The sequence below is a fragment of the Nycticebus coucang genome, chromosome 5, assembly GCF_027406575.1.
Source record: "Nycticebus coucang isolate mNycCou1 chromosome 5, mNycCou1.pri, whole genome shotgun sequence".
Lineage (NCBI taxonomy): Eukaryota > Metazoa > Chordata > Mammalia > Primates > Lorisidae > Nycticebus > Nycticebus coucang.
Window position 1 is genome coordinate 55,654,369 of NC_069784.1, and position 21,507 is coordinate 55,675,875.

At 41.4% G+C, this 21,507-nt stretch overlaps 1 protein-coding gene across 1 annotated transcript in view; it reads left to right on the forward strand.

Annotated features, from left to right (window-relative positions):
* The window catches only part of SNX27 (sorting nexin 27), a 114,445-nt gene that overhangs the window by 80,619 nt on the left and 12,319 nt on the right, over positions 1 to 21,507 (forward strand). Inside the window, exons 6-8 of the mRNA XM_053591559.1 lie at positions 2,425 to 2,503; positions 5,081 to 5,244; positions 12,567 to 12,656. Coding sequence (XP_053447534.1) covers positions 2,425 to 2,503; positions 5,081 to 5,244; positions 12,567 to 12,656 — 333 coding nt within the window. The remainder of the gene's footprint in view (positions 1 to 2,424; positions 2,504 to 5,080; positions 5,245 to 12,566; positions 12,657 to 21,507) is intronic.

A 21,507-nucleotide genomic window follows, 5' to 3' on the forward strand; every position in this document is an offset into this window, starting at 1 on the left:
ACCCTTTGCCATAGTACAGCACAGATGAATCAGCAGATAGAAGACAGATTTTTCCTTTTTTTTATTTTTTTATTTTTTTTATTTTTTGAGACAGCCTCAAGCTGTCGCCCTGGGTAGAGTGCCGTGGCATCACAGCTCACAGCAACCTCCAATTCCTGGGCTCAAGCGAGTCTCCTGTCTCCGCCTCCCAAGTAGCTGGGACTACAGGCACCCGCCACAACCCCCAGCTATTTTTTGGTTGCAGCCAATCATTATTGTTTGGCGGGCCCGGACTGGATTCGAACCCACCAGCTCAGGTGTATGTGGCTGGCACCTTAGCCACTTGAGTCATAGGCGCTGAGCCAGAAGACAGATTTTTCATTGTTTGCTGCAAAGGAGAAATAAGCATCAGCAGGGTTGTGCTACTGTCCAGAAACTTCTTGTCTCCCTAATAATTCTGATCAAGTTAGTATTAAAGGCCAATGAAAAGGCCTAAAAGGAATGATTATCTCTAATGTCCACATTCTAATTTTTAAATACAATTTCTCACTAAAAGGACATGATTCCTTGACAATACTCTTGTTCTAGGCTAGGAAATATATAAAGATGACCCAGGCCATCTCATTACACCAAAAAGCAAGGATACAAAGTATCCTTTTCTTGGGGTTGTGTTACTATCTGAAGAGTATATGGTGTGAGCTGTACTGCTAATGCCTACAACATGCTTGCATAAACTAGAACTTTGCTTTACCTTTGCACAATTTTTGAATAAAGAAAAACCTCTTGGGTGGCATCTGTGGCTCAAGATGTAGGGCGCCGGCCCCATATACTGGCCAGCCCTGGCCAAAACTACCAAAAAAAAAAAAAATCTCTTTTCGGGCCGTGCCTGTGGCTCAGTGAATAGTTCACCGGCCTCAAATACCAAGGGTGGCGGGTTTGAATCTGGCCCTGGCCAAACTGCAACAAAAAAATAGCCGGGCATTGTGGCAGGTGCCTGTAGTCCCAGCTACCAGGGAGGCTGAGGCAAGAGATTTGGCTATGCCCAAGTGCTGGTATGGCAAAATCCTGGTGATTTAATATATGGAAAATCTTTGCACTATTCTGTCTTCCTATACGTTATAAAGATTTTACAATTAAAAAAGGAGAGGTTAGGGCGGCACCTGTGGCTCAGTCAGTAGGGCGCCAGCCCCATATACTGAGGGTGGCGGGTTCAAACCCGGCCCTGGCCTAACTGCAACCAAAAAATAGCTGGGCGTTGTGGCGGGCGCCTGTAGTCCCAGCTACTCGGGAGACTGAGGCAAGAGAATCGCTTAAGCCCAGGAGTTGGAGGTTGCTGTGAGCTGTGTGAGGCCACGGCACTTTACAGAGGGCCATAAAGTGAGACTCTGTCTCTACAAAAAAAAAAAAAGGAGAGGTTGGGTGGCGCCTGTGGCTCAGTGCGTGGGGCACCAGCCCCATATACCAAGGATGGTGGGTTTGAATCCAGCCCGGCCAAACTGCAACAAAAAGATAGCCAGGTGTTGTGGCGGGCGCCTGTAGTCCCATCTACTCAGGAGGCTGAGGCAAGAGAATCTTCTAGTCCCAAGAGCTGGAGGTTACTGTGAGCTGAGATGCTATGGCAACTCTACTGAGAGCGATGACATAGTGAGACTCTTGTCTCTTAAAAAAAAAAAAAATTTTTTTTTTTTAATTTTGGAAAGGAATTTTGTTACAGTTTGTGTTTTTGCTTTGTGCTCTGTTGTTTGTATATAATTTCAATTTTCACTTATTCGCACTTGAAGTCTTTCAATTTCTTTATTATTTGTCATGTTATGTTAGGATCTTAGTTCCTAGAGAGAATGACTGATCTTTATTTACTGTGCCTCTGTTGCCCCCACATTTGCTATTTTCATGTGGATATTGTTGATGGTAGTTCTTAGGATCCAGCTTGGGGCATTGAATCCTGTGAAAAATAAACAAAAATGATTTGTGAGGCCTGAATAAAATTGACAAGAGTATTTTAAGCCCAAGAATCAAAGATACACATATCGTGTGTTAATGCCTATATTAAACGTAGGCTGAATGTGTGAAATTGGATATTTAAGAATTTGTCTTCTACCCTATCAAGCATATTTCTTATAAGTATTGTTTAAAAAAGGATCTTTGTGGAATGAAGTTGTATGTCAGAGAGTAAAGCCAGTATGTGAGCAGAGACCATTATCAGCTTGTATTGGAAAGGAGAAACTCATATTTACAGATCATAGCTGTTTGGGTCAAATATGAGTTTTTTTCCCCTTTTCTCTCATACTTGTGTTTGCATATACACATATATACAAAGAAGGGTAGTTATGGAACATGAATTTAATTTTTATATATCTCCTCACTCCACGTACACACATCTGCCTTTCCTCATAGCATTGTCGGATTTAGTTTTCTTGAAACCAGTGTATCCTGTTTACACTTTAGGCCATTGCAGCAAAGGTCGGCATGGACAGCACGACGGTGAATTACTTTGCCTTATTTGAAGTGATCAATCATTCCTTTGGTAAGTGCCAGTGGCTAATACTCAGTTTTGTTTAGAGATGTTTTATTCTTACGCTGTCAGTCTAAAACTATTTGTCTGTCAAAGTCCTTGAAGACAAAGGGAGATCCCCCCTCACTGGGTCTGAGTCTACAGCAGACCAGCCAAGCACCAGTGAGCCCAGGTCATGAAGCTGTCTGGCCACTGTGGGTACAGGTTACACCCTGTACTGAATCAGGTATTTTCATGAGGTTCTTTTAATTAGAGACTCTTTTTAATTATACCAATGAACATCCTGAAAAAGAGAGATATTTTATTGAGTCACATGTTCTTTCAGTGTACTTTATGCTTTTTGGAAGATTTTTAGAATAGCTTTTTGTTTTCAGAAGCTAAACATATATACTGCTTAAAAATCGTTGTAATTTTCTGTGTAAACAGATATCCTCTTCCTAGGAAATTTTATTACATGGTGATAAGAAGTTCTCTTGTCACCATATATCTATAAAAGCCTAGGGATAATGGTCACATTGGCTGCATTGAGACCAGAAGGGGGGTGACTGAGGCTTGCTCTGAATGACGTCAGTTTCCTACAGTTGATAGGTCTCTTCCACATCATGTATTTTTATACAAGGTGAAGCCCAGAAACAACATAGATATGATATTGATTGTTCAGACCTTCTTCATCCCAGAAAGGGGAAGGATTTGGTAGATTTGGGGTCAAGGTAGAAAATACTTTGATTACCCCAAAGCAGCCACCTCATTATTCTTTTTCTTCCCAACTCTCAAAAGCTTGATTAATAAACAAAAACCAAATTGGATTGGTAAGATACCAAGACACTTGGATTCTGATCCTTTTCTAAGCATTAGTTAGGTTTTCTGTAAGAAGAGAAATATTAAATGTCTTTGAAGGGTTAGAAAGCTAAGTGGAGGGCGGTGCCTGTGGCTCAGTCGGTAAGGCGCTGGCCCCATATACCGAGGGTGGCGGGTTCAAACCCTGCCCCGGCCAAACTGCAACCAAAAAATAGCCGGGCGTTGTGGCGGGTGCCTGTAGTCCCAGCTACTTGGGAGGCTGAGGCAAGAGAATTGCTTAAGCCCAGGAGTTGGAGGTTGCTGTGAGCTGTGTGAGGCCACGGCACTCTACCGAGGGCCATAAAGTGAGACTCTGTCTCTACAAAAAAAAAAAGAAAGCTAAGTGGAAAGCCAGGCGTGGTGACTCAGCCTGTAATCCTAGCACTTTGGAGGCAAGGTAGGTGGATTGCTTGAGTTTAGGAGGTTGATACTGGCCCGAACAAGAGCGAGACCCTGTCTTTACTAAAAATAGAAAAACTAGTTGGGCGTTGTGGTACATGCCCATAGTTCCAGCCATGCAGGAGGCTGAGGCAAGAGGATTGCTCAAGCCCAAGAGTTAGCTGTGAGCTATGATGCCACCACACTCTACCCAGGGTCACAGAGTGAGATTCTGCCTCAAAAAAAAGGGAGGGAGGGAGGAAGGAAGGAAGGAACCTAAGTGAACATTAAGAAAGTAAAACTCGGGTGGCGCCTGTGGCTCAAGGAGTAGGGTGCCGGTCCCATATGCCAGAGGTGGTGGGTTCAAACCCAGCCCCAGCCAAAAAAAAAAAAAGAAAGAAAGAAAGTAAAACTCAATTTTTCCAAAGAAAGGCAATATAGAAATTAAACATGATGGTGTTTTATTCTGCTTGTGCAACTGTTAGGAAGAGGAAGTGTTGTTCAGAAGACAGTTTTCACTTTGAGGAATGCCTCAAGATTTTGGGGATGTGGTGGGAAGAGCCTTTCAGCTCTTAACAATCAAAGCACTTCATTGAAAATGGCCTCTTGAGAGACTCTGAATGGCAGTAGCTGGGTTAAGAGGGGAGAGGCTTGCTTTAAAGATGTTCAGTGGACATTGTCTGTAACTTACTACCTAAGGGTCAGATATTTTAACTGAGTTTGGAGTTAGTACTGTCTGCATAGTCATCATAACTAAAGAATCTGTGTCTTAGTCTGTTTTGTAGGGCTACAAAGGAATTCCTGAGGCTGAGTGATTTCTAAAGAAAAAAGATTTATTTGGCTCATGATTCTGCTGTCCGGAAGGTGCAAGATTGGGCATCTTAGGGGGGGCCTGAGGCTGCTTACATTTGTGGCATGTACAAAGGTCCCAGGCTCTTTAATAGCCAGCTCTCCTAAGAACTAATAGAGTGAGAGCTTACTCACCCCCTCCCCGGGAGGGCATTAATCTAGTTAGGAGGGGTTTTCCTACTCGACCAAATACCTCCAATTAGGCCCCACCTACAACTTGGGGGGGATCAGATTTCATCATGAGACTTGGAGGGGACAAATATCCAAAGCATAGCAACCTGCCATTCAAGTGAGAGGTTTCTGTCCCCTAGAAACTTGATTTGCCATAGTCGTAGATAGAAGGGTTAGGTCTAGCTAGACAGGTGGCTGTTTCATGCTTCCAGGGCCAAGGTCGTAGGTATACTGGAGCCTGATGCTCTGGTTAATGACAACCTATGGTTCTCCGTCTGTCTTACATAGTTTATACTAGGAAAAGTTCCTATGTATCCTTTTACTTCAGTTTTCTTTGTTTTGTCTTTTTTTCAGTACGTAAGCTGGCTCCTAATGAATTTCCTCATAAACTCTACGTCCAGAACTATACGTCCGCTGTGCCAGGCACCTGCTTGACCATTCGAAAGTGGCTTTTTACAACAGAAGAAGAAATTCTCTTAAACGACAATGACCTTGCTGTTACCTACTTCTTTCATCAGGTGGGTGAATCCATCTCCATGAAAGACCTGATTTCTTTTTCTGTTTGAATATAGTGGATAATTGCCAATTCAGTGTTAATTCTTAGATAAACAGCTTTGTTCCCAGGAGTGAGTTACGTTTGTAAAATTGTTCTGTCTCATTTCACAAAAGATAAATAAGCTTTAGAAGTAAAGATATCTTGGAGTTTTAAAAATAGTCTAATGTTTTTAAATAATAGAAAATAAGCATTGTGACTATGTGCCTGCTCAAAACTTTATATCACTACTATACATGCTTATTTAATTTAAATTTAAATTTGATGACAGAGTATCCCTTTTGTCACCTGTGCAGCCCTCAACTCCTGGGCTCAACCAATTCTGCTGCCTCAACCTCTAGAATTCAGCTGGGATTATAGGTCCTCACCACCACACCTGGCTAATTTTTAAATTTTTTTGTAGAGATAGGGTCTCCTTATGTTGCTCAGGCTGGTGTTGAGCTCCTGGCCTCAAGTAGACTTCTGCCTTGGCCTCCCAGGGTGCTGGGATTACAAGTGCAAGCTGCTGTATCTGGCCTTACAAACATAGTTTAAACTTTAAAAGCATCAAATAGTTCAACACAATTGATTATGTAATTGCCTTATTTACTGTCATCTCCCTCATACGCACCAACTTTCAGCTCTTTTAACTTTATTTTTTGTTGTATTTTGTTTGGTTTGGTGCTCACTTTTCTTTCTTTTCTTTATTTTTTTTTTGACACAGAGTCTCACTTTGTTTCTCTTGCTGTGGCGTCACAGTTCACAGCAACCTCAAACTCTTGGGGTCAAGAGATTCTTTTGCCTCAGCCTCCCTGTTAACTGGGACTACAGGTGCCCATCACAACGTCTGGCTATTTTTAGAGAACAGGGTCTTGCTTTTGCTCTGGCTGGTCTTGAACGCCTGAGCTCAGGCAGTCCACCTGCCTCGGCCTCCTAGAGTACTAGGATTATAGGCATGAGCCACCACCCCTGGCCCTTGGTGTTTACTTTCATTATTCAGATTAATTTCCCACTATTTAAGATGAGATACTAGCTGTCTTTCCTTCCCCACTCTCACTACACACTCATACTGTTTTTCCATCTCTTCCATCCTCTTCACATAATTAAATTATACTATTTGTTAGGTCAGCATTCAGTGTTTACATTATTATGACTATAAAAAATAAAACTGACAGCAAGAGTCATGTGTGATAAATACTATCTTTACTTTTCACTTCTTTTATAACATTTTGTTCTTCTTCAGCTAACTATTGCCCTCTTTTTACATTAACTTTAATTTTCTGTGTACTTATAGTTTAGCTCCATAGTCTTTACCAGTTGTCTAAATCTCTTCTAGAGACATTCAGTTCAGACCCATCAGGCATTTGATGAATCTCTGCCTTCTGGAGAAGTCTCTTGTGGAGCCTTTCTTTTCTTTTTCTTTTCCTTTTGTTTGAGACAGAGTCTTACTTGTCGCCCTCAGTAGAGTGCTGTGGCATCACAGCTCACAGCAACCTCAAACATTTGGGCTCAAGTGATTCTTATGCCTCAGCCTCCCTAGTAGACAGACACCCGCTCCAATGCCTGACTATTTTTAGAGACAGGGTCTCACTCTAGTGCAGGCTGTTCTTGAACTCGTGAGCTCAGGTGGCCTGCCTACCTTGGCCTCCCAGAGTGGAAATACAGGTTGCTTCCATCTCTTGGTTGTTATGGATAATGCTGCCGTGAACACAGGCATGCAAATATCTTTTCTAGATTCTTTTTCTGGTATATTCAGCTGGAAGTTTGATTATTAAATCATATGGTAATTATATTTTCAATTTTGGGAGGAACTATTAATACTGTTTTTTGTTTGTTTTCAAGACAGAGTCTCACTCTGCCCCCTGGGTAAAGTGCTGTAGTGTCATAGCTCACAGCAACCTCCATTTCTTGGGCTCAATCGATCCTCTTGCCTCACTCTCCCCAGTAGCCGGGACTACAGGTGCCCACCACAATACCTGGCTGAGTTTTTCTATGTTAATACTGTTTTTGATAGTGACCACACCATTTTATACTTCCACCAACAGTTTATAGGACTCAAATGATTTTTTTTTTTTTTTTGAGACAGAGCCTCAAGCTGTCACCCTGGGTAGAGTGCTGTGACATCACAGCTCACAGCAACCTCCAGCTCCTGGGCTCAAGCAGTTCTCTTGCCTATGCTTCCCAAGTAGCTGGGACCACAGACACCTGCCACAATGCCCGGCTATTTTTTTGGTTGCAGCCGTCATTGTTGTTTGGCGGGCTGGGGCCGGGTTCGAACCCGCTAGCTCAGGTGTATGTGGCTGGCATGTTAGCCTCTTGAGTCACAGGCGCCAAGCCTCAAATGATGTTTTGATTGACTAGGTAAATAAGTATATCTTTTGGAAAGTAATGTTAAATTTTTCCTTACTTAATTTCGGCTTTATTGAGATCATATTTTGACAGTGGGAATATGCATCAGTGAGAATTGATGCATTTTCATCAATTCTAAGGTACTGTTGATTATTAGATGCACCATAATTTTATGTATTACTGAGAAAGAGACAATTAAATTTATACATTATTGATTGTAAGATGCCTTCAGATTTGAAAGATGTAGAAAATGTGAAATAATGTATATATTAGAATTGATGAAATATTAGATACTAATGATGATAATGAGTCTTTTCCTCAAAAAGAAGTAAGGTAGAAATTTGTCATAGTTTATATTTAAATTCTGGCTAACCCTGGCAGATTGTATATACTTAAGCTGCTCTTTCTTGAAAGCTCACTAAAATAAGGGTAATGAGAAAAAAATTTTTTTGAGACAGTCTCACTATGTCATCCCTTGATAGAGTGCAGTGGCATCACTGCTTATAGCAACCTCAAACTTTTGGGCTTAAGCGATTCTCTTGCCTCAGCCTGCCAAGCACCTGGGACTACAGGCGCCCACTACAACGCCCAGCTGTTTTTTTGTTGTAGTTGTCATTGTTGTTTTTAGCAGGCCCAGGCTGGGTTCTATCCCACCAGCCTCAGTGTATGTGGCCAGCACCCTAACCACTAAGCCACGAGCACTGAGCCAAGGTAATGAAGTTTTTTTTTTTTTTTTGTAGAGACAGAGTCTCACTGTACTGCCCTCAGGTAGAATGCCGTGGCATCACACAGCTCACAGCAACCTCTAACTCTTGGGCTTACGCAATTCTCTTGCCTCAGCCTCCCGAGCAGCTGGGAGTACAGGCGCCCGCCACAACGCCCGGCTATTTGTTAATGAAGTTTTAAAAGGAAAATTTGTCCTATAAGGACAAAGAGAATAGGAGAGGATCCCACACCAATGACAATTGTCAGCATCTTTAGAAAATGAATCTTTAAACAAATGGAAAGTTTTGGTATTTGGTTATTGTGGAAGAAGAATTGGTGATAGGTATATAGAAACTTACAAACAAAAATGAGGTAATTAGCCTCAGAGAAAATAAAAATCATAGGCTTGGCACCTGTAGCTCAGCAGCTAGGGCACCAGCCACATACACGGGAGCTGGCAGGTTTGAATCCAGCCTGCGCCTGCCAAATAACAATGACAACTACAACCAAAGAGTAGCCAGGCGTTGGGCCAGGGACCAGTAGTCCCAGCTACTTTGGAGGCTGAAGCAAGAGAATCGCTTAAGCCCAAGAGTTTGAGGTTGCTGTGAGCTGTGACGCCAAAGCACTCTATTGAGGGTGACATAGTGAAGCTCTGTCTCAAAAGAAGAAAAGAAAAATTATATACAAGAAAGGAAGTCATAGTACTGTATATGGCTTATTTGTAAGCAATATATTTACAGTAATGTTTATATACTTATAACAATGTAATTACTGAGTATTGATTAATATTTTTTAATGAGTAGGTGGGGGTAGAGAAGGTGGGAGTGTTCGGGTGGTACATGAAAGTTAAAACCAAATATTTTTAACATAGAAAGTCAGCACTGTCTAAACTTGGTAAGTCAGGCCTTCTCAGCATAAGCATGACATTTGGAATTATGGAAGCAGTATCCACAGAACTGTTTAAAGTGCTTAAAGGTAATTATCTTTGTGGAATGTGCTCTGGAATCAGGAGGCTGTTATGTTTTATTAGGCACTTTTTTGTGTGTGTGTGGTTTTTGGCCGGGGCTAGGTTTGAACCTGCCACTTCCAGCATATGGGACCAGCGCCCTACCCCTTTGAGCCACAGGCACCGCCCTATTAGGCACTTTTATTAAAAACTACTTGTTTTTTAAACTATGTACATCTCTTACCTGTGCATGTGTGTGTTTGTGAGAGACAGTCTGACTCTTGACCTGGCTAGATTGCCATGGCCTCAGCCTAGCTCATAGTAGCCTCAAACTCCTGAGCTCAAGGGTTCCTCCTGCCTCAGCCTCCCAGAGTGCTAGGATTACTGGAGTGAGCCACTATGCCCAGCCATCTGTTACTTTAAAAAAATTTTTTAATTAAGGGAAAAAAGGAAACCCAGCATGGTGATATTTATGTTTTCCACTCAGGGCTAGTCAAGCAGACATGAAAGAGGAATGAACATTTTTACTGCCTCCTATGAAAAAGAGTTCATTTAGAATTGCTGGAGCGGATAATCACTGTGACCCACCTCTGTCCTGGGGAAGTGTTCATCAAATAATTGAAATACTATTATGAGTCAAACACTGTTCTAGGTATTTGGGATAAACACAAAACAGTAATATGGTTTGTTTTGGTTTGGTTTGTTTTGTTTTTGAAACAGAGTCTCAAGCTGTTGCCCTGGGTAGAGTGCTGTTGCCCTGGGTAGAGTGCTGTTGCGTCACAGCTCACAGCAACCTCAAACTCTTGGGCTTAAGCGATTCTCTTGCCTCAGCCTCCTGAGTAGCTGGGACCACAAGTGCCTGCAACAACACCCAGCAATTTTTTTTTTATTGCCGTTGTTGCTGTTTAGCAAGGCCTGGGCTGGGTTCGAACCTGCTAGCCTCAGTGTATGTGGCCGGCACCCTACCCACTGAGCTATAGGCGCCACCTGTAATATGGTATTTTTGTTTGGTCATCAGAAAAAGAATTGTAAAGCCTTTTCTGTTAGCTTGAATAACACTCGGAATTTACGTGGGAAACTGGATAGACCAGTATTTCTTTGTTTTTGTCTCTATGTCTCCCATCACTTTTCTTTCTTTCTTTCCTTTTTTTTATTAATATTAAATCATAGCTGTGTACATTAATGCGATCATGGGGCACCATACATTGGTTTTATAAATAGTTAGACACATTTTCATCACACTGGTTAATATAGCCTTCCTGGCATTTTCTTAGTTATTGTGTTAAGACATAATGAGTTTAAGTTTGGCTGGGAGCAGAATTTTTCTTGGTGACAGTGAAGTGTTCAGGTTCCTCAGAACCTTGACATTTTGTGGCAGTTCTTGAATGTAATCCTCTGTGTCTAAGTGAACCCTCACTCGTATGGCCAGGACTGAGAAAGTTCCTGGTAGGGTATTAAGATCCTTGCATGGTTCTTAGAAGGATTTAACAGCTAAATGTACTCATATCAGTGATAATAATAGTTTTATAAAACTCTTGATATCTGTTATTTTATTGTCCATCTATGAGCTGAGTATTATTCCAGTTTTATAGACTGAGAGGGTTTTTTTAGAGACAGAGTCTCACTTTATCACCCTTGGCAGAGTGCCGTGGCGTCTCAGCTCACAATACCCTCCAACTCCTGGGCTTAGTTGATTCTCTTGCCTCAGCCTCCTGAGTAGCTGGGACTACAGGTGCCTGCCACAACGCCCAGCTATTTTTTTGTTGCAGTTCGGCCGGGGCTGGGTTCAAACCCACCACTCTTGGTATATGGGGCCAGTGCCCCACTCGCTGAGCCACAGGCACTGCCCGACTGAGAGGGTTTAAAGGACTTAACCCAAGTTCACATTGCTAGGTGACAGAGTTCAAAGTTGAATTAGCCTCTTGACTTTAATCCTGAACTCATTCTGTTAGCCGACTACTTTCCCTCAAAAGACTCTGGGTATGGCTGGGCTCAGTGGCTCACACCTGTAATCCCAGCACTCTGGGAGGCCAAGGCAGGCAGATTGCTTAAGCTCAGGAGTTTGAGACCAGCATGACTGAACAAGAGCAAGACCCCATCTCTACGAAAAATAAGAATTAGGCAGTGTTGTGCCAGGTACCTGCAGTCTGATACTCAGGAGGCTAAGGCAGGAGGATCTCTTGAGCCCACGGGTTTGAGGTTGCTATGAGCTGTAAAGCCGTGGCACTCTACCGAAGGTTACAAAATAAGACTCTGTGTCCAACAAAAAATAAGAAAGGACTCTGGGAAATGATTTCTATTTTAAGCGTCACAACATCTTTCACCTCCCTTACTCATTCTGCCTCAGTTTTGTTTGTTTTTTTTTTTTTTGTAGAGACAGAGTCTCACCTTATCGCCCTTGGTAGAGTGCCATGGCGTCACACAGCTCACAGCAACCTCCCAACTCCAGGGCCCAGGCGATTCTCCTGCCTCAGCCTCCCGAGTAGCTGGGACCACAGGTGCCCGCCACAACGCCTGGCTATTTTTTTGTTGCAGTTTGGCTGGGGCCGGCTTTGAACCCGCCACCCTCGGTATATGGGTCCAGCGCCCTACTCACTGAGCCACAGGCGCTGCCCAATTCTGCCTCAGTTTAACTCACTAGATTCTCAGACACAAACCAGCCTTTCCTGTGCAAAAGAAACAATTTTGTTACTATTTATTTTAGCTTCCTACTGTGTATTTCCTTAAGTCCAAATTCCTGTGCCTGCTTTTTGGATCTTTCATAATCTGTTAGGTTACCTATCCAGCTTTATCTTTCATTGTCTCTCAGCACGTGCCCTTTATTCAAATCAGGCACATCTATTTTACTGAATGTATTGAAGCTCAAACCTACCTATTCCTATTTCCAGACTTCAGCTTGTACTTTCTCTCATCATCCTGTCCTTTGGGGGTGTACCCAAGGCTTCCTTGATAATCGTAATTGGGAGTAAGTGCTCCTGTTCTGACTGCGTGTATCACTATGGGCATGGAACATTTCTGCTACTTCACTGTTACCTTTAACTATCCTACACTGTCTTCCAGGGTTCCCTAATTATATATAAATTAACTGGAATTTAAGTGTCTTGACCCAAGAAACCAGGTCCCTCACATGTACTTAGCACATGCTAGTTATTCCAATAAATGTACCCATGTGGCAGAATTCACTGCTGGTGGTGATGGTGGTCCAAGTGGAGACATTTGTCTAAAAATACATCTGTGTCTCTTTTTTTCAAGAATATACTTGATAGGGAGTTTTATGTTCACCTCTTCCCTACTTGTTTTGTTGACAGGCTGTCGATGATGTGAAGAAAGGTTACATCAAAGCAGAGGAAAAGTCTTACCAATTGCAGAAGCTGTATGAACAAAGGAAAATGGTCATGGTAAGTTTATGTCCTCATAATTCCTTTATAAAATGCCCCCTCTTATTTCTTAAACCGGTTGCTCCAGTCATTTTTTAAAGGCTTGCAACTTGGTCAATTGCTTAACTAGTAAAAAAAAGGAGAGGAATGTAGACCTTAATGCTGAAGACGATGTCTTCCTCCACTGAACACACAAAGAGCTGGTGTCACTGGACATTGGAATAGAATTTTATTTTTTTTTTTGGGCAGTTTTGGCCAGGGCCAGGCTTGAACCTGCCACCCCTGATGTATGGGTTCAGCATCCTACTCCTTGAGCCACAGGTGCCACCCATATTTTTTTTTTCCCCAGTTTTGCTCCAGGGCTGGACTTGAACCCGCCACCTTCAACATATGGGACTGGCACCTTACTCCTTTGAGCTACAGGCGCCACCCTGGAATATAATTTTATTATTAATAACTAAGTAGTATTCTTCACTTGATCTTAGCCAAAAGGCCAAGAAGTGATAAATAGTATTCTTTTTGATAAAAAGTACTACAAAAAAAGATGTGTAAAACATTACAATATAATATAGATACAATTAAGTAAGAACTGATTTTTCTATTTCTTTCTTTCTTTCTTTTTTTTTCTTTTATTTTTGAGACAGAGTCTCAAGCTGTCACCCTGGGTAGAGTGCCATGGCATCACAGCTCACAGCAACCTCACACTCTTGGGCTTAAGCAATTCTCCTGCCTCAGCCTCCCAAGTAGCTGGAACTATAAGCACCCACCACAGTGCCCAGCTATTTTTTGTTGTTGTTGCAGTTATCCTTATTGTTTTAGCTGGCGTAGGCTGGGTTTGAACCCACCAGCTTCGGTGTATGTGGCCAGTGCCCTACATACTGAGCTATGGGCATCGCCCTGATTTATATATATATATTTTTGTTGTTGTTGTTGTTGTTGTTGTTGTTGCAGTTTTATGGCCAGGGCTGGGTTTGAACCCACCACCTCTGGCATACAGGGCTGGCACCCTACTCCTTTGAGCCACAGGCGCCACCCCCTGATTTTTAAATTTTTTACATTAGAAATTATTTTCAGCTGGGCATCATACCAGGTGTCTGTAGTCCCAGCTACTCACCAGAGGATCACTTGAGCCCAAGAGTTTGATGTTGCTGTGAGGCATGGCACTCTACCCAGGGCAATTGAGTGAGACTATCTCCCCTGTAAAAATATCATTTTAATTGTGATTTAGCAAGAGTAAAGCCATTTATTTATTTTTAGACAGAGTCTTGGTCTATGACCGGGGCTGAAGTACAGTGGCCTCAATTCCCGGACGCAAGCAATCCTCCTGGGACTATAGGTGCCCACCACACCTGGACAGTTTTTCTATTTTTAGTAGAGATGGGATCTCGATTTGCTTGGACTGGTCTTGAACTCCTAAGCTCAAGCCATCCACCCACCTCAGCCTCTCAGAGGGCTGGGATTATAGGTGTGAGCGACCATGTCTGGCCAACGTGTGCAATTATTTATATAGAGACAGGGTCTCACTTTGTTACCCAGGCTGGAGTACAGTAGCACTGTCATAGCACTGCAGCCTGGAACTTCTGGGCTCAATCTTTCTTTCTTTCTTTCTTTTTTTTTTTTAGAGACAGAGTCTTACTTTATTGCCCTCGGTAGAGTGCTGTGACATCACAGCTCACAGCAACCTCCAGCTCTTGGGCTTAGGCGATTATTCTCTTGCCTCAGCCTCCCAAGTAGCTGGGACTACAGGCGCCCACCACAACGCCTGGCTATTTTTGTTGTTGTTGCAGTTTGGCTGGGCCTGGGTTTGAACCCGCCACTCTCAGTATATGGGGCCAGCGCCCTACTCACTGAGCCACAGGCACCACCCGGCTCAATCATTCATGTGGCTATTTAAATCTAAATTTAAATTCATTTAACTTACATAAAATTTAAAATTCATTTCTTTAGTTGCCCAAACCACATTTCAAGTCCTGAGTAGCTATCTACATATGGCTGGTAGTTAACCATACTAAACAGTGTAGGTATGGAACATTTTCTTTTTTTGCAATTTTTGGCCAGGGCTGGGTTTGAACCTGCCACCTCCAGCATATGAGACCGGCACCCCACTCCTTTGAGCCACAGGCGCTGCCCTATGGAACATTTTCTTTATCACAGAAAGTTCTTTTGGACAGGGCTGCCTAGAATATTCCTTAAATTAGTTTTCACTTTGTATTTGCCATAAATACCGGGATAGAAAATAAAATTAATAAAGAACAAAAATAAATTAATAAAGAACACTTATAAAAACAATTTCTACTTCATCATTTAAAGATTTCTCTCTTGGCAGATTCACACATAGTTGAAATTTTCCCAATTACAGATGGTTCTCAACTAATGATGGAATTACATCCTAACACTGATTTTAAGTGGAAAATATCATAAGTGAAAAATGCATTTAATACACCTTCTGCCAAACATCATAGCTTAGCCTAGCCTACCTTAAACATGCTCAGAACACTTACATTGGCCTACAGTTGAGCAAAATCATCTAATACAAAGCCTATTTTATAATAAAAAATTTTGACCTAAATTTCAAAATTCAAAGTACAGTTTTAACTGAGTGAGTGGATATATCACTTTTGTGCTCTTGTAAAGTTGAAAAATCATTAAGTTTAACCACAGTTATGATTGTATAACTTTTCAGGGTCTAAAGATAATAATTGCATTGGTAATGATTCTAATAGGTCATTTGAATTCTTTGGTACCTTTTGTGTACTTTTCATGAGGGAATGTTTATCCATCTAAAATTAATTGGATTGGAATAAGAATGCAAAAGTTAGATATTGAACTTAGCCTATAATCTTTTTTTTTTTTTTTTTGAAGAATGATTCTTACTCTGTTGCCCGTGGTAGAGTGCCATGGTGCACTCTACAAGAATGCCTGGAATGCCTCAAACTCTTGAAGCACCTAATCTTATCTCTAGCTAGGATAGTTATTTTATTATTTATATGGTGAAAAGTAGTAAGTCTGCTTGCCAGACCAGTTGGAAAAAAGCAGGGGTTGCAGTTTTAGTAGCAGATACAATTGGCTTTAAACCAACAAAGATAAAGAAAGATAAGGAAGGGGCGGCGCCTGTGGCTCAGTCGGTAGGGCGCCGGCCCCCATATACCGAGGGTGGCGGGTTCAAACCTGGCCCCGGCCAAACTGCAACCAAAAAATAGCCGGGCGTTGTGGCGGGCGCCTGTAATCCCAGCTGCTCGGGAGGCTGAGGCAAGAGAATCGCCTACGGCACTCTACCGAGGGCCATGGGATGAGACTCTGTCTCTACAAAAAAAAAAAAAAGAAAGATAAGGAAGGTCACTACATATTTGTCAAGGGAAATACCTAACACGAAGAGATTTCGATAGTTAACATTTATGCACCCTACCAGAATGCTCCTCAATTCATAAAGTAGACCCTAATGGATATGAACAACTTGATATTTTCCTGCACTGTAATAGTTGGAGATTTTAACACCCCTTTGACAGTTTTGGATAGATCCTCCAAGAAGAAACTAAACGAAGAAATCTTAGACTTAAACTTGACCCTAGAACAAATGGACTTTACAGACCTCTATAGAACATTTCACCCCGATAAAACTGAATATACATTCTTCTCATCAACCCATGGGTCATCCTCCAAAATAGATCATGTCCTAGGACACAAGTCTAACCTCAGCAAATTTAAAGTGTAGAAATTATTCCTTGTATCTTCTTGGACCACCATGGAATAAAAGTTGAACTCCACAGGAATCTTCATACTCAAAGTCATGGAAACTAAATAATCTTAGGCTGAATGATAGCTGGGTCAAAGACGAGATTAAGAAGGAAATCACCAAATTTTTGGAACAAAATGATAACAAAGACACAAATTATCAAAACCTGTGGGATACTGCAAAGGCTTTCATAAGAGGGAAATTTATAGCTTTGGAAGCTTTTATCAAGAAAACAGAAAGAGAGGAAGCCAACAACTTAATGGATCATCTCAAACAACTGAAAAAGGAAGAAGATTGCAACCCCAAACCCAGCAGAAGAAAAGAAATAACCGAGCGGCGCCTGTGGCTCAGTCGGTAAGGCGCCGGCCCCATATACCGAGGGTGGCAGGTTCAAACCTGGCCCCGGCTGAATTGCAACCAAAAAATAGCCGGGCGTTGTGGCAGGTGCCTGTGGTCCCAGCTGCTCGGGAGACTGAGGCAAGAGAATCACTTAAGCCCAGGAGTTGGAGGTTGCTGTGAGCTCCAATGATGCCACGGCACTCTACCCAGGGCCATGAAGTGAGACTCTGTCTCTACAAAAAAAAGAAAGAAAGAAATAACCAAAATTAGGGCAGAATTAAATGAAATTGAAAACAAAAGAATCATTCAGAAGATCAACAAAACAAACAGTTGGGTTTTTGAAAAGACTAACAAAATTGATAAACCTTTGGTCAACCTAACCAGAAATAGAAAAGTAAAATCTCTAATATTGTCTATTACAGATGATAAAGGGGAAATAACAACAGACACTTAAGAAATTAAAAAAATCCTCAATGATTACTACAAAAATCTCTATTTCCAGAAATATGAAAATCTGAAGGAAATGGACAAATACCTGGAAGCACACCACCTTCCTAGTCTCAACCAGAAAGAATTAGAAATCTTGAATAGACTTATATCAACCACTGAAATACCATCAACAGTACGAAATCTACCTAAAAGGAAAAGTTCAGGACCAGATGGCTTCACATCCGAATTCTGTCAAACCTTTCAAGAGGAACTAGTACCTATATTAAACAACGTTTTCCAAAGCATAGAAAAAGAAGGAATACTTCCCAACACATTCCATGAAGCAAATATCACCCTGATACCCAAACCAGGAAAGGATCCAACAAAGAAAGAAAATTATAGACCAATATCATTAATGAATATCAATGCAAAAATATTCAATAAGATCTTAGCAAATAGAATTCAACAACACATCAAAAAAATTATACACCATGATCAATTTGGTTTTATTCCAGGGTTACAGGGTTGGTTCAACATACGCAAATCTATAAATATATTATATCACATCAATAAAATAAAAAACAAAGACCATATGATTCTCTCAATTAATGCAGAAAAAGCCTTTGATAATATCCAGCATCCTTTCATGATCAGAATTCTTAAGAAAATAGGCATATCGGCAGCACCTGTGGCTCAAGGAGTAAGGCGCCGGTCCAATATGCCGGAGGTGGCAGGTTCAAACCCAGCCCTGGCCAAATAAAAATAAAAATAAAATAGGCATAGAAGGGACATTTCTTAAACTAATAGAGGCCAGCTGCAGCAAACCCACAGCCAATATCATATTGAATGATGTAAAATTGAAAACATTTTCACTCAGATCAGGAACTAGGCAAGGATGCCCATTGTCTCCATTGCTATTCCACATAGTAATGGAAGTCTTAGCCATAGCAGTCAGGCAAGAGAAGGTCATCAAGGGTATCCAAATAGGGTCAAAAGAGATCAGATTCTCACTCTTCACTGATAGGATCCTGTACCTGGAAAATCCCAGGGACTAGACTCAACTTAGAAGTGATCAAGGAATACAGCAGCGTCTCAGGATACAAAATCAATACTTACAAGTCAGTAGCTTTTATATACGCTAACAGTAGTCAAGCTAAAAAAAGAATCAAGGACTCTATTCCTTTTACAATAGTGCCAAAGAAGATGAAATATCTGAGAATTTACCAAACAAAGGACGTGAAAGATCTCTATAAGGAGAACTATGACACTCAGAAAAGAAATCGCTGAAGATGTTAACAAAGGGAAAAACATACCATGCTCATGGCTGGGAAGAATCAACATGGTTAAAATGTCCATACTACCCAAAGCAATCTACAGATTTAATGCAATCCCTATTAAAGCACCATTGTCATACTTTAAAGAACTTGAAAAAATAGTACTTCGTTTTATATGGAATCAGAAAAAAACTCAAATAGCAAATACATTACTCAGAAATAAGAACAAATCAGGACGTATCACATTACCAGACTTCAGGCTATACTATAAATCTATAGTGATCAAAACAGCATGGTACTGGCACAAAAACAGAGTGGTAGATTTATGGAACAGCATAGAGAACCAAGAGATCAACCCAGCTACTTATCGTCATTTGATCTTTGACAAGCCTATCAAAAATATTCAGTGGGGGAAAGACTCCGTATTTAACGAATGGTGCTGGGTGAACTGGCTGGCGACCTGTAGAAGACTGAAACTGGACCCCCATCTTTCACCATTAACAAAAACTGATTCTCACTGGATAAAAGATTTAAACATAAGACATGAAACTATAAAAATACTAGAAGAGAGTGCAGGGAAAACACTTGAAGAAATTGGCCTGGGAGAATATTTTATGAGGAAGACCCCGCCACCCCGAGGCAATTGAAGCAACACCAAAAATCCATTACTGGGATCTGATCAAACTAAAAAGCTTTTGCACAGCCAAGAGCACAGTAAGTAAAGCAGACAGACAACCTTCAGAGTGGGAGAAAATTTTTGCAGGTTATGCTTCCAACAAAGGTCTGATAACTAGAATCTATAGAGAACTCAAACTAATCAATAAGAAAAGAACAAATAACCCCATTTGTATGTGGGCAAGAGACTTGAACAGATGAAGACAGGCGCATGGCCTACAAACACATGAAAAAATGCTCATCATCCTTAATCATCAGAGAAATGCAAATCAAAACCACTTTAAGACACCATCTAACTCCAGTGAGATTAACCCACATCACAAAATCCCCAAAATACAGATGTTGGCGTGGATGTGGAGAGAAGGGAATGCTTCTACACTGCTGGTGGGAATGCAAGCTAATACAACCTTTTTGGAAAGAAGTTTGGAGAATACTCAAGGAACTAAAAGTAGACCTACCTTTCGATCCTGCAATTCCTCTACTAGGTATATACGCAGATGATCAAAAATTATTTTACAACAAATACAGTTGCACCAGAATGTTTATTGCAGCCCAATTCATAATAGCCAAGACATGGAAACAGCCCAAGTGCCCATCAAACCATGAATGGATTAACAAATTGTGGTATATGTACACCATGGAATACTATGCAGCCTTAAAAAGATGGAGATTTCACATCTTTTATGTTTACCTGGATGGAGCTGGAACATATTCTTCTTAGTAAAGTGTCTTAAGAATGGGAAAAAAGTATCCAGTGTACTCAATACTACTATGAAATCAATATATAACTACCTACACACTTATACAAATGGCAAAACATAACTATAGTCCAGAAAGTAGAAGGGAAGAGGAGAGAGAGGAGAAGGGTGAGGGGATATAGGAGGAGGGAGGGCATTTGGGGGGGAACCTCACCTAATGTGCGTGATGCAATGGTACATTTCAAAACTATTAAGAAATGAGTATAATTGTGATGGATGTGTTACTTAGTTCAATGTAAACATTTCACATTGTATATCGAAGCAGTACCCTGAACTCCATAAATGCATCAATGTACAAAGTTATGATTTAATAAAAAGTAATTAAGAAAAAAAAATAGCTGGGCATTGTGGCAGGCGCCATTGTGGCAACTACTTGGGAGGCTGAGGCAAGAGAATCGCTTCAGCCCAAGAGTTTGAGGTTGCTGTGAGCTATGACGTCAAGGCACTCTACCGAGGGCAACAACGTGAAAAAGACCCCATCTCTAAAAATAACTAGGTGGATGCCTGTAGTCCCAACTACAAGAGGATCACATGAGCCCAGGAGTTTGAGGTTGCTGTGGGCCGTGATGCCATGGCACTCTACCAATGGTGACAAAGTGAGACTCTGTCTCAAAAAAAAAAAAAGAACTTGAATGCAGTTGATACACAGCTATGTTTCCCCTTGGGTCATTGGCATCAAGTATAAAAATATGGTTAAACACGGCGGCGCCTGTGGCTCAGTGAGTAGGGCACCGGCCTCATATGCCGAGGGTGGCGGGTTCGGACCCAGCCCCGGCCAAACTAACAGAAAAATAGCCGGGCGTTGTGGCAGGCGCCTGTAGTCCCAGCTGCTCAGGAGGCTGAGGCAAGAGAATCGTGTAAGCCCAAGAGTTAGAGGTTGCTGTGAGCCGTGTGACGCCACTGCACTCTACCCGAGGGCGGTACAGTGAGACTCTGTCTCTACAAAAAAAAAAAATATATATATATATGGTTAAACATTTATGGAATTCTATTGCTTGAAAACCTAGTGCCAACATGTGACTGTTATTTACCATGTAATATTCCAGCCATATTTTGAAGAAAATCTTGGAAAATTTGAATTTTATTCAAGTGTAGTATGTAGTCAGGTGTCAGCATTCGAAGACTTCCAACTCAGATGGCCTCGTCATAGCCCATAGGCCCTGATGCCACCAACCATGGCATCTTAGTTTGCTGGATACGCTACAATTAAGCCAGTCACCACAATTAGTAGTTGCCAAATCACCATGAGAATTTCAGCAGTTCAATAAACTTCTCAGTTTTAGTTCCTTTTCTGTAAGATGGGGAAATTCAGATTGTCACCTATCAAGTAGAATCTTGACAAAATACTCCAGGGTTTGTGGCAGGTAAATAAACTTTATGTAAGTTCCCTATCTTCCAAATCTCCAAATATGAGGACAGCTGATATCCTTGCCATAGTTTGTAATACCCAGTGCGATCAAAAACATTTTTGTTTTCTATTGATTTACAAAGTAAGATTGAATCTCAAATTTGGATGGTTAGAATATATAAGAAAGAATCTGTTTTCTTTCCTCCCTTCCTCCCCTCATTCTCCTTTTTTCCACTTCCCCACCCCACCCCCACACCCCTGGTCGTTTTCTCTCTCCTTACACAAACAATAGACATGTATAAATTACACTTTTCTT